Genomic DNA, 13770 nt, shown 5'->3' with positions numbered 1-13770 from the left:
TAATTATATATGATGTTGTTGAATAAGACGAAATAGTTCAACCAAACTTTATATGAGATATTTTCTAATTTTTATCTCCAATTCATCCACCATATATTGTTTTGTAGACATTTAGAGTATCTCCAACAATAAATAAAATATTCATTTTTATTTGGGTATTACACATTATTTTATAATTTATTACATTTTTTATGAAATAAGAATAACATATTATTTTTATTACAATAGCAAACATCATTCTTATTCTTATTTGAGTTCCACAACATATACTTTTCTCACAACATCTATATCCCTCCTTACTTTCTCTTGACTAAGAAAAACAAAAAATTGTTCTCATCTAAAAACAAAAAACAAAAAAATAAAACTAACACAATAAAAAATATTATAAAAATATTTTTATTCTATTAAGAACCACCTATCTATTTTTAACCCGGCTTGATTAACTAGTGTAGTGGAAGATAATTATCAATGCCCAATAATTGAGGACATTATCCAAAAATCACATCGACATAGAAGGGGCATATACGTCATATCACATATTCAAGCATACTAACGTGGAAACTTTTTGTCCTTTCCAACTCCAACATCTCTTTCTCTCTCTTTCTCCTCTGTTTCTGTCTTCATCACCGTTTCCCTTTAATTCCGCACTCTCTCACACACTTTCCACTCTCTTCTTACACGAATCTTCAAACTTATATTAAAAATCAAAACTTTCATTCATTTCATTAATTAATTTCATTAAACAAAATCCAAAACCAAAGTACCCCACATCAAAGTTTTATCATTAAAAGTTCTTTCCTTTTTCTTCACTCTTATTATTATCTAATTGCTTCATACACACATTTACTAAATACCCTTTTTGTTAACATAACTGTTTCCTTCACCATTTAATTCCCCTTCACTACCAACGTTTCTGTTACGATTCATTTTCATCCCAATGAATGCAGTAATGGCTATTTCTTAACACACACACCTTCATGTTGTTTATATTGTTGTAAAGTTAAGAACTTTTGAGTTTTAGAGAGAAACCCAGATGGATTTTTCTTCTTTCTTAACGTCCTTAGGAACATCCTTTGTAATATTTGTGATTTTGATGATTTTGTTTGCTTTGTTGTCAAGTAAGCCTGGGAACAATGTAGTTTACTACCCCAATAGGATCCTTAAGGGGTTAGATCCATTTGAAGGTGGTTCTAAGACCAGAAACCCTTTCTCTTGGATTAAGGAGGCTTTGTCTTCTTCGGAGAAAGATGTTATTGCTATGTCTGGTGTGGACACTGCTGTGTATTCTGTCTTTCTCAGCACTGGTTTGTTCCTTTTTATCAATATTTTATGTTCTTCTTTGCAAAAGCTTTTTCATTTGTTTATTATTTCTTTTCATGTTAATGTTATTCATGGTTGTTGCTTGGGCTATAAAGGGTTTTAAGCAATTTTTCTTTTCTACTTCCTCACTTTTTAAATCACATCATCAACAATCCTATGTAGAAAGCTTATATAGCAGTTTAAAACTTTAAATCATGAGTGCATATAAGATTAGCATTCAAAGACTAAGGTAGAGCAGAACATGACAAAACATCTGTTTTGCTTTGTGTTTGGTAACTTTGGTCTATATAGAATACTTTATAGAACAAGGGAAAAGTAGAACATTTTGGTTTCAGAGGGAGTGGAAATGAGGCCAGATAAAACATATATTACTGGAAAACTATCTTCATTATTCTGGCTCCAAAGTCCCTGAAGTTATAGCATTGGAGCACCTTTCTTTGTTTACTTAAATGAAACCTTATCTGCATACTTTTTTTGGAATTATTAGTAATTCCTATGGAAAATGAGCATCTATACTTTGATAGGAGGAACAATCACAAGTTTAGTTTTTTGATGTGATATTCCAAACTTGCATGTGTTTTCAATCTCAAAATGTGTTTACACATGACTCAAAGAAAAGAGATAACTTTCTCTTTTGTTTTTCAAAAAACATTGTTTCTCTATTCTTTTATCTTTGTCTGGTTGTAAACTACTAAACTCTCATATTTCCACTTGTTTGCTTACATATTTACTGGACTGTTGGTGAAAGTATTCAGTTGTGATTATTTTTCTTCTTCTTGTTGATGTGTCAGTGTTGAGCATCCTCGTTTTATCGGGCATCATTCTGCTCCCAGTTCTTCTGCCTGTTTCTGCTACTGATGATGGTAGGAAGAAACAGACAACTAGTAAAGGCACATTCAATGAACTTGACCAGTTATCAATGGGAAACATCACAGTAAGATCAATTTGCATCTTAATTTTTTACAATAGTATCATAGTTAATTTTCCTTTTAGTCAACTAATTAGCTGTGTGCGTATGATAGTAAACGTCCCATAATTTTTCTTCAAAGGAAACAACTTTAGAAGCTAGGAAGAATTGAGCGGGGAATTAAGTAGAAAGCTAGAAATATGGAGATAAACTTTAGAGGCACATGACAAACGATATGGAGTGTAAGTTTAGCAAGAGACACACAAACTCAACTATAGAGGCAAATATTGAATATTTTACCATAGCACATGTTACAAGATTTAAGTATATTGGGTCAATCATACAACACGATGGTGAAATTAAGAGAGATGTAAACCATAGATTCAAGCAAGTGGATGAAATGACAGCGTGCTTGAGGTGTCATATTTGGTATCACTCAAGCTTAAGGAATTTTTTTACCACACACCTATAAGATCCACAATATTATATGGGACTGAATGTTGGGTGGTAAAATGTCAACTAAAGAATAAAGTAAATGTAGCAGAGATGAGAATGTTGCGTTGGATTAGTGAACACACTAGACAAGATAACATTAGGAATAAACACATAGGGAGAAAGTGGGGTAACTCCTAATGTAGAAAAGAAGGTAGAATCACACCGTAGATGGTTTGGGTATGTGTGGAGGAGATCATTAGAAGTTCCATTAAGGACAGTAGATCGTTAGAAGTTCCATTAAGGAGAGTAGATCAAATGGAGGTTTGTCCAATTTCTAGAGACTGGGGGAGGCGAGTAGATCAAATGGAGGTTTGTCCAATTTCTAGAGACTGGGGGAGGCCAAGAAAATCATAGGTGAAACGATTAGGAAAGATTTAGTAATTAATTCTTTGTCGGGCATGATTAATAATAGAGTAGTACGACATTGTTCACTCTATATAGTTGACCCCACCTAATGGGACTAAGGTTTGGTTGTTATTTTTGTTGTAAACAGCTAACAATCTTGTTTTGTATCTTCATATGATAATAATATCAGAGGCTGGATAACTTCTTGTATGTATTATGCAGGCGAAGAGTTCAAGGTTGTGGGCATTTTTAATTGCCTGCTATTGGGTTTCACTTGTTACATTTTACCTCTTATGGAAGGCTTACAAACATGTAACGTTGATGAGATCCGAGGTACTTAAATCTCCTGATCCGAAGTCTGAACAGTTTGCGATAGTTGTGAGAGACATACCAGCTGTTCCTGAAGGTCAGACTAGAAAGGAACAGGTTGACTCATATTTTAAAGCAATCTATCCTGAGACATTTTACAGATCCATGATTGTAACAGACAACAAAAAGGTACATTGTTCGTTTCATTTCCGTTTTATCATATCTTCTTGACTACCTTATCTATTTCTGTTTTCATGCCTTGCATTGGAACCTGCCCTTCAAGTTTCCGATTCTTTCGACATTTAGAAACCTAATAAAGAATGCGGTAGATCTAACAATTTTGTCCCTGTAATATAAATATATAATTTGTCTAAGGTGTTTCTTTCCAAACATCTGCCTGTGAATGTTGTAGTATATAATTTAATTCTTGCAAGTTTAATATCAACAGGTGAACAAGGTTTGGGAGGAGTTAGAAGGGTACAAGAAGAAGCTTATCCGTGCTGAAGCAGTATACGCAGGGTCGAAAACCACTGCCAAACCAGAAGGAATAAGGCCTACTAACAAGACTGGCTTCCTAGGAATTCTTGGTAAAACCGTGGACAGCATAGAGTATTACAACGAGAAGGTTAATGAATTAGTTGTCAAATTGGAATCTGAACAAAAGGTCACTCTTAGAGAAAAGCAGCAAAATGCGGCTATAGTCTTCTTCTCGAATAGGGTGGTTGCAGCATCTGCAGCTCAGAGTTTACATGCACAAGTGGTTGACCATTGGTCAGTCCTTGATTCTCCTGAACCACGCCAACTAATTTGGCCTAATTTGAAAATCAACTATTTTGGAAGAGAACTGCGGCAGTACATCGTGTATGTCATTGTCGCGTTTACTATATTCTTCTACATGATTCCAATTACGTTCATATCCGCGGTTACAACTTTGAATAACTTGGTGAAACTTATCCCGTTCATAAAGCCAATTGTGCGTATAAAAGTTTTGAGAACAGTGTTGGAAGCTTACCTCCCCCAACTTGCGCTGATTATTTTCTTGGCTTTGTTGCCCAAGTTGCTTCTGGCTTTGTCTAAATTGGAGGGCATCCCAAGTGAAAGTCATGCAGTCCGGGCTGCATCCGGAAAATACTATTATTTTACTGTGCTTAATGTTTTCATTGGAGTTACAATAGGTGGAACCTTGTTCAGCACATTCAAGGAAATTGAGAAGGACCCTAACAAACTTGTGCCGATGCTAGCTGAAAGTCTCCCAGGCAATGCTACTTTTTTCTTGACTTATGTGGCTCTGAAGTAAGCTAACATCTTAAGCTAAATTTTATTCAATTATTATCAATGCTTATTTATTTTGTTTACTATAAATGCTAAAGTTTGGATAGCCACTTCCTAGTGATGGCAGAAATGTAGACGTCACACTATATCTGCAAATGGTGTTTCACTCTACGTTTTGTTACTATTATCTTTTTCCTACATTCATTTGAAGCAGGAGTTGATGTTTTTAAAAGCAAATATGTAGCAAGTATTTTGTGCATGAACTTTGCATGTAAATTTCAAATTTTGCATTATTCGAACTATACATAGGGACAAAGAATTCACCTTTTATTATTATTTACATTTGACGCAACACAAAGTAACTGGTATTTCTCATTCTGCTTGTCTCAGATTCTTAGTTGGCTATGGCCTCGAACTGTCCCGAATAGTTCCTCTCATTATATACCATTTGAAGAGAAAGTATCTTTGTAAGACTGAAGCTGAGTTGAGAGATGCTTGGTCTCCTGGAGATCTTGGATATGGGACTAGAGTTCCTAATGACATGCTTATTGTCACAATTGTCTTATGTTATTCTGTTATTGCTCCTCTTATAATCCCATTTGGTGCTCTCTATTTTGGCCTAGGATGGCTTGTACTGCGAAATCAGGTAAAGATCTTCGAATTTTGATTCATGAAATCCAAGTTTTATGCTAATTTTGTGTGAACATTTTTTTCTTCCAATTACATATAGAATAACAATTATAAACTGGAAATTTATAAGCTTCTTCTAAACTTCTATATATATATATATCATAGTTTTTGCCAGAGTATATGGATTTTAATGATATATTTCTTAGCCATAAATATGCACCATGTTAGTTTTAGAAATTGTAATCTTATCTTTTAGGGCACAATGGTAAGGTTTTTCCTAATGACCATGAGGTCACAGGTTCAAATCCTGGGAACAGTTTCTCCACTTGCAGGGGAAGATTGCATGCGAGCTTGGTGTGACATTAATTTCGTTTAGTAATTTTGTTTTTTTATGTTTGTCTTATCTTGTTTGAACAGGCACTCAAAGTCTATGTTCCATCATATGAAAGTTATGGAAGAATGTGGCCCCACATGCACAACCGAATACTAGCATCTTTGATATTATACCAAGTTACCATGTTTGGATACTTTGGGGTGCAGAAATTTGTCTATGCACCATTGTTGCTTCCTCTACCAATATTTTCATTAATCTTCGGATTTGTCACTGCAAAGAAATTCTACCCTGCTTTTCAACATCCATCACTCGAGGTTGCAGCTCATAGTCTAAAAGAAGTTCCCAACATGGAATTGGTTTTCAGATCATTTGTTCCACCAAGCTTGAGTTCTGAGAAGATTGAAGAAGATCAGTTTGAAGATGCATTGTCTCAAGTTTCAAGATCAACTCAAGTTTCAAGATCAACATCATTTGTTTGATATAGTTATATGAATTTCTACTTGTCTTTACATGTTAGTTTGTAGTATTGCAGTGATACATTTAGATATTTTTATTGAATGTTGATAACATGTTTTAGGAACTGAAGGGTGTGTGGAGTGTTGGTGATTTGAATATGTAAGAAATATTGGATGGTTTGGTAAATGTTATTTATATCCAATGTTTGGTTAGACTTATCATAGTTGTTGTTTTAAGTGCACTCATGTTCTTTATTAATTCAAGGTTGTCTATGATAAAGAATATTTGGGGTCTATAGTGTATAAGACAACATATTTTTGTTTGGTCAACTATCTAAGACCTAGACTCAACTTGCAAAAAGTAAATCACATTTTGTTATACATTTTTGTGTTACCACATTTTTCTTGGATAAATAAATGATTAATATATAGTGAGATAAAATTAAAAGTTTATTATTTTCTTGAGTAATCTTCATATTTCATATCTTTTGATATTTTAGGTTATAGACATAACTTAAAAAATAACGCTGATACAATTTGATTAAAACAATATTATCTTGTGAACATTAGATACTAAATTAAAAGGAAATGGAGCAATCTGTGGAAAAAATGAGTAATAACTATATAATTAGAAAATAAAATATAAATATATATTGAGTTTCTAAATCATCAAATTATTCGAAATAACATGAAAAATTAAAAAGAAGAAAAGTTCCGAGTAAGAAAAAGTGAAAAACTAAGATATTAAATAAGGGACAAAATTGTAAACTTGTAATGATGTACTATTAATTTTAAAATCTATAAAAGTAATTAACAAATTTGGGGCTAATTTAGTAACTTATTAATATGGATGACAATAAAACTGAACCTGTGGGTACCCTACTGAACCAAACCCAAATTTAACAGGGAAAACTCGATGTGGTTGGGTTCGGGTTTTACTTAAGTTTAGATTTCAGGTTCAAGTTTGGTATATCAAAGATCCTAACCCAAACCCGCACAAAGTAATGTAATTCAATTTAAAATTGAAATTTGTATTATGTGCTCATTTTTTAATTTCTAATTTTCCTTTATATACTATTAGATCTTCAAACATAAAAGAAATAAAATAATACAAGAGAAAATAGAAATATTAAAAAAAAGTTACACGAAAATAATATCATATTTTTCATAATACTTTATAATTTTCGGATTTTTTTCCGGGTTCGAGGATGCTATCTTTATTTTCAACTCCATTGAGTTCGGGTTTGAATTTGAGTATATGTAAACCCGACCAGACCAACCCTGTTGCCCATTCCTATTTACTAACAATTTGGAATTATTGTCCTAATTTGCAATTTTCACAAATCATAAGTACACATAGTCTTTGAATTCTAAAAAAACACATTTTAAAAATAAATATACATTTGTATCATTATATAATTTAAATTTAAGAAAACTTCAACTTAATTTGGATACTCCATCTTCATCCTTTTTCTCAACTAACACCAATATATTTCCACGCCTCTTCCTCGCCGCTCGATTCCTCCGCCGATTATCGCCGCCGGAATAAGGTTTCTCCGAGCTTCGCCATTTTCATTGCAGCGTTGTGTTCTTCAAACGCTTCGTCATTATCACCCAGGTTCCTTTTCTCTCTCTCTCTCTCTCTATGTTTAATGCTTACCACTGTTCTTCATTTATTCATAGAAATAAATCTACATGTTTCTATAGCAACACACTTACCTTTATATTCTTATGATAATTTAATGGCACCATTAGGAAATGTTTATTTTGTAACATATTTCTAGGCAATTGAAACCACGATTCATTTATGTGGTTAAATATGATTATACTGTAGCATAGGTTTAAAATCCATTTTCATGAGGAATGGTGCAAGGAACTACTGGTTGAAGTGAATTTATGTGATATATCATATAGGTAAGTTCATCCTTGAACTAACCATTAGTGAGTTTATATATAAAGGCTCCGACTTAGTAAGGTCGGGGGAAAGTATACCTATGCAGCCTTACCTCGAAGAAGCGAATAAGTTGTTTCCAGTATTTGAATTTATGACCTCCAGATAAGGCAAGCATCCTTGCCATTGCCTGAAGCTCACGATTGAGTGTATGTATATCTGTGTGAAACTGTCGGATGAAATTTTTTCACTTTTGGATCCTGATTCACTATATTTGGATTTGCACGCGTTAACCACATTAGATAACGTGGCACAACATTAGCCAATAGATTGATCTAAAACCATCCATCCGGATAAAAAATCATCTATATAAATCAACGACTAAATTGCACGCTAAAGTGAATCCAGATCCATAATCTCTCTTACGTCATTTTGGTTGGGGACAAAATTGACCACTTATCAAGCAGAAGTAGTCGGCCCAAAGACAAAGAAACCATCTTTAACTTCACAAAAAAAATTCAGTTTCATTTTTTCAAGCATTTTGCTGTTGGGCCTGTAATTCTCCAACTTGTCAACCACTTAAAAGACCTCAACAACAAGAAAAACGCATTAGTTCATTATTTAAAGTTGAGAACGCATATCATCCATTTTGTCACAGAGGGTTTGGTTGCTCCCTCATCCCCTTGCCTTGCCTTGCGTTGACGATTCAACCCTCTGCCAGCTGTCATGGAAACTGTTGATCATTCTCAGCCGCCGCTCTCACCTATCCTCCTTGATGAACTCGTCATCGAAATCCTCTCATGGCTTCCGGTTAAGTCCCTTCTTCAATTCAGGTGTGTTTCCAAATCCTGGAAATCCCTAATATCTGATCCCAAATTTGTGAAGTTACATCTTCACAGGGCACCCAAAAATTCAAACCTAATATTAACCTCAGACATCTCTCCCATTGAGTACTATGGTGAAACTGACTTCTGCTTCTGTGCTATACCTTGCTCAAAACAATCCTTACTTGAGAACGGATCATCCTGACTTGAGAACGGATCATCCATTGATGTTCGTGATGCATGCTTCCGACTAAAGGACACTTACTGGTGCTTAGGTTCTTGCAACGGATTGGTCTGTTTCCGTAAAAGACATTTTGTTGATGATGAAGTCATAGGATTCCAGGTCCGTTTTTGGAACCCTGCTCTGAGATTAAGATCCAAAAAATCGCCATCTTTACATTTGAATTGGTCCGATTATGAATATGGTCCTGCTAGATATGGGTTTGGCTATGATAATTCAAGTGACACTTACAAGGTGGCGGTAATTAGTTTGGGTTCAGAAAACACGGTTGTGGAAGTTCTTAGCATGGGCGATAATCGTTGGAGAAAGATTCTAAGTTTCCCTGCATTTCCTTTTCTATGCCAACTTTATGGAAAATTTCTGAGTGGAACCCTTAATTGGTTAGCACTTAACAAATCTGGTTATCGTTATGATTGGGGCACTGTCACTGTTAATCAATTAGTGATTTTTTCGCTTGATTTGGAGAAGGAGACATACAAACAAATGTCGCTACCTACTGGTCTTGATGAAGTCCCCTCCGTTGAACCAAAACTTGGGTATCTGTGGGATTGCCTTTGCCTTTTCCTTTATTACAGGGGAAGTCATTTTGTCATATGGCAAATGAAGGAGTTTGGAGTTGAAAATTCTTGGACTCAACTCATCAGCATTAGTTATCAACATCTTCAAATCGTTAATGATGAATATCATGCCCTTCTACCTTTGTTCACAACTGAGAATGGCGACGCTCTAGTGCTAGTAAACAATGCAGATTTTGAAGCAATTATCTATTATTGGAAAGATAAGAGAGTTGAACGTATTGAAATTCCAAACCTCCAACTTTGGATAGATGCCAAGGAACATATTCCAAGCATGGTTTTGCCTTGTTGAAAGTAAGCTCCTATAATTAGTATCATTCCTTCTTTTTTATTTGTTTTTTTTATACATATCATATGTTGACGTCTGAAAATATGATATCCAATTTTTTGGAAGTTCAATACTTAGTAATAAACATCAGGACCCTTGTTTTTTTACATGGAATTGTTACCTTAATTGTGTTGTAAACTGTTGTTTGTTAGTCTAGCAGCAATTTACCAAAGACACAATCGTCGTTTGATTGATGTATTTTCCCTCATACTTTGTATTGTGGCAAACCACTTGCTAAGTTGTTATTTAATATAGTGAAATGTGGAGAGTATAAGCATGTTATTTACCAAATTAGAGTTCATTCTAGATACAACCACACATTTATAGTTCATTAATCATTCATAATTAACTAATGGACATCCAAATTTTGTTTACCACCAATAAGAAAATATGAAAGAAATGGAGAGAGTCGCACTACTGTGCTTTGAAATTATATTGTCCCTAGTCATAAGAGGGAACATAATACTGAGAATTTGGAATATATTACAGTTGTCATAATTTATATTATGTCCTAAGGACATTAAAACTCACTTCAAATTTTGTGGTTTTGAGCTCGCTTCTGATAACCAGATAACAAAAGTGAAGCTCTTTAGCATTATAACTCATTAACTCATAAATCTAAAGGTCAGCAGGGGTAAGATCCACAATGAGAGTTTGATATCGGTAATGCAGATTTCATCTAATATTTGCTTTTCGTAATTTTTCCTCTAGATGAATTGATATCAATTCAAATTCACATAGAAAGTGAGACATAAGTTAAGGCTAAAAGACTAGAACTTTAACAAGCACTAACTGGATTATATTATATGTCTAGGAAGCAATAGTTTTTTTGCCCCGACACTGCTGATGAAATGTAGAATCGTTTGGCTTTTTGAGTCTGTCTTGTTTTTCTAGAAATGCTTGACTGATTAGAAGGATAGGTGATTGATGGTTGTAGCACTTCTCTCCTTTTTCATGTAGAGCCAAGTTGTGCACACATTGTACCATTAAAATTTCTCAGAGGTAATTAAATTTATTTGCTGTAGTTTTTTTGAGAATAAAACTTGGAGACACATACATTGCATGCTTGCTGATAGATTTAGCCAGTGGTTGCAGCAGAAATGGAAGCAGACTCCTTTTTATCCCTGTTTCCTTTTAATATCATCATGTAAATAACTAATAAATTCAAGTTATCCTGCAGTATTAACAAATATGTCACATAACCTTATCATGTTTCATTAATTTGTTCCCTCTTTGGTACAATCTACTCCCTTATACACTCCATAAATTTGATTTAAACTATGATCCCAATTTTATCGCACTTTCTTTCAAGTCCTTCATTGTCATTTCCATTTGTTTCTCTTCATGCCTGATCCATATATTGATGTCTACACGGAGGCCATTGTTTCTCAGTGAGATTTTTTTATGTCTGACTTGAATCCTTTAGCCTCCCTTTTATATTTTTGAATAAAGAATCAAACCAAAGCGAGAGAAAACAATTGTAACATCATATTGTTTTATTTTGGGAATTCGATTCTTCTTCTGCTCCTCCTCGCTTGTAGTTTCAAATTTTCCCATCCAGAAGAAAAAAGTTGTTGATAAATTAGTTGTAAAAGCAAATAAAGCATTGATCTTAGTTACATCAGCAGTTAGTTATGATCTAATTGAGTGCTTCATTTATTTATTTTCCATATAAATAGAAATGACTGATGATTTTGTTTGTACAAGGGTATCTCTCATCCTATGGATAAGGAATTAATCTCTTTCGGGGTGCGTGTCTATCCCTCTAAACTAGTGTCGCTCCCATGTATCGAACCCTTAACCGTTTAGTCGTCCTGGGATCTAGCAGAGCCTTACACCACTACACTAACGTCTTTTTAGTGATTATGTTGCTTCCCTTTTGACTCAATGCTCTGGCTGCATCATCCCAATGGTCAAAAGACAAATTTGAGAACCGATTATCTCCTTTAGGCAAATCACCAAAAAGGTGTTGGTCCAGTGGTGTAAGGCCCTGCTAGATCCCCAGGATGATCAAAAGGTCAAGTGTTCCATTCCTGTGAGTGACATTTGTTGGAAGGAACAACCATGCACCTAAAAAATATTAGTTCCTTATCCAAAAAGGTGAGGAGATACCCTCGGTAGTACAAAAAAAACCTTCTATGATCATCATGAATTCATTATTATATTTTGTTCTAAGGTCTCTTTTCTTTGTTACAACAGGAAATGCATTAAGAGGTATCTCTGGTGGACAAATGGAATTTGTTACAACAGGTAAAAGTAAAGGAAACTTGATCTTACTCTTGAAGTCTTGCATGTTTAATATTACATTAATATTTTCCATATTGAGAATCCATCTTTCCATGCTTTTTTTTTTTTTGTGATAATTGATATTTTAATACTTGCTCTCAGTTTATTCAAATTAAAACATGAATTTGAGTTAAAAGGCATTTAAACTGTTGCAAGAGTTGCAGTGTGATAACATGGCATAATTGAATAAATTGACCTTTTATATACACACTAAAAATGGATAATGTTGGTCATATGCTTTGTGGGAGCACATGTACCACTTCATGTACCAGTTGTTTTTTCATTAGTCAGAAAATGTAAAGTTAATATATATATATATTTAATTCATGTTTCATTTTTCTGACCAATGAAAATAAAGGGTACATGGAGTGCTACAAAGTTTGAGACAAAAGATGAAGTGTCATGTCATGTGGAATCTTGCCTATTTCAATGTCACATTTGAATCACCTAACTTTGTTTTCTATAATTCTTATATGTGTTCTTTTATGTGTTGCAGGTTGCAGGTATTGAAGAATATTATCTGTGTTATGATTTGTGGCTGTATTGAATTTGGTTGAAACTCTGAAGCATTTTTAGGATTTTTATTATAATTCTGTACTATTGTTTTCTTTTTGGTGAATTTCTGAACTATGTTTTACTGTGGAGCTATTTTATTGCAGTCATTGAGAATTACAAAGCCAAATATCATTACAAAACTTTTACTATTTTTATATCTTACGCTGGTACAAAATAGGTATGGAAGTTTTGCACAATCAATAAAAGATGAATAAGCAAATAAATGAAACTTAAAATAAGAAGAGGTGGTTACTTAAGGGTTAGCTTTGCCTGATAATTAGACTATGCTTTGTTGGTAATATGTTACTATTTTCTAATAAAGGTGAAATTGCAAAAATAATAATAATCTCAAACCCTTTATTTTCTCCTCTCACAATATATATAACCCTAAATAAGATGAGGGGTAAATAAGTTCCTTAGGGTCACAAACACACCTTAAAGTACCAAATGACTGCTCTCCCTAAAAATATACTGCTTTCTACTTGGTAGGTATGACTAAAGTGGATTGAGTTTTTGCTTATCCAATCTTGAACTCTCAAGCTCATACTCGATCATGGATGTAGTTAGGTTGAATAAAAATTATCATTTTCATTTGTTAGATTTTGGGTTTTTACGAACATGTATTACCTGAATTGAGACTGGCCCAACCCTAGTCACTCTAAAATCCTTTTTCAAACCTGCTCCTATTTCGAGTCATGAGATAAATAAATAGGCACATCTCATTGCACTAGTCTGGGAAGTACATAGTAACCGAGGGAGTCAAAAACTAAAAAGAGAATTATTTATCAACCAAATATTATATTCTTCTTATGGTTAGATCTAATCTCCTAGTCCCACAGAAAGGAAAAAGAATTTCACATTTTTCCTTCCCATAATGGAGGATTAGGAAAATCCTTTTCTCCCGAGCCGAGAAAAGCATGAAAAAAGGCTAATGATTTCTTTGTAAATTGAAGGAACTCAAGTGCAACAATTTTCTAATGATACCTTTTTTCATTCCATAATC

At 33.9% G+C, this 13770-nt stretch overlaps 2 protein-coding genes across 5 annotated transcripts; both read left to right on the top strand.

The window, feature by feature from the left end:
* On the top strand, window positions 626-6291 carry LOC109329872 (CSC1-like protein ERD4). Of its 2 annotated transcripts, none has more exons than XM_019563744.1 (6): window positions 626-1304; window positions 2112-2260; window positions 3296-3565; window positions 3825-4669; window positions 5039-5294; window positions 5696-6291. In XM_019563744.1, exons 1-6 carry the CDS (start codon window positions 1034-1036, stop codon window positions 6089-6091), a joined length of 2187 nt encoding a protein of 728 aa, XP_019419289.1. In that variant the 5' UTR covers window positions 626-1033; the 3' UTR covers window positions 6092-6291. The 2 variants fall into 2 exon arrangements, with proteins under 2 accessions (XP_019419289.1, XP_019419288.1); XM_019563743.1 differs by having other exon boundaries at window positions 627-1304; window positions 2112-2254; window positions 3290-3565.
* On the top strand, window positions 7574-12831 carry LOC109330000 (F-box/kelch-repeat protein At3g23880-like). 3 transcript variants are annotated; one of them, XR_002105608.1, is made up of 4 exons: window positions 7692-8791; window positions 9058-9892; window positions 12126-12176; window positions 12716-12831. XR_002105608.1 is itself a non-coding variant. In XM_019563942.1 (3 exons), the coding sequence occupies exons 1-2, from the start codon at window positions 8734-8736 to the stop codon at window positions 9888-9890; spliced, it is 891 nt and encodes a 296-aa protein (XP_019419487.1). In that variant the 5' UTR covers window positions 7692-8733; the 3' UTR covers window positions 9891-9892; window positions 12716-12831. The 3 variants fall into 3 exon arrangements, 1 of the variants encoding a protein (XP_019419487.1); XR_002105609.1 differs by lacking the exons at window positions 7692-8791; window positions 9058-9892 and adding an exon at window positions 7574-7685; XM_019563942.1 differs by lacking the exon at window positions 12126-12176.

Source organism: Lupinus angustifolius, chromosome LG16, assembly GCF_001865875.1.
Source record: "Lupinus angustifolius cultivar Tanjil chromosome LG16, LupAngTanjil_v1.0, whole genome shotgun sequence".
NCBI lineage: Eukaryota > Viridiplantae > Streptophyta > Magnoliopsida > Fabales > Fabaceae > Lupinus > Lupinus angustifolius.
Note: the sequence above shows the minus strand (reverse complement) of the source record. Positions and strands in the feature narration are given on the sequence as shown.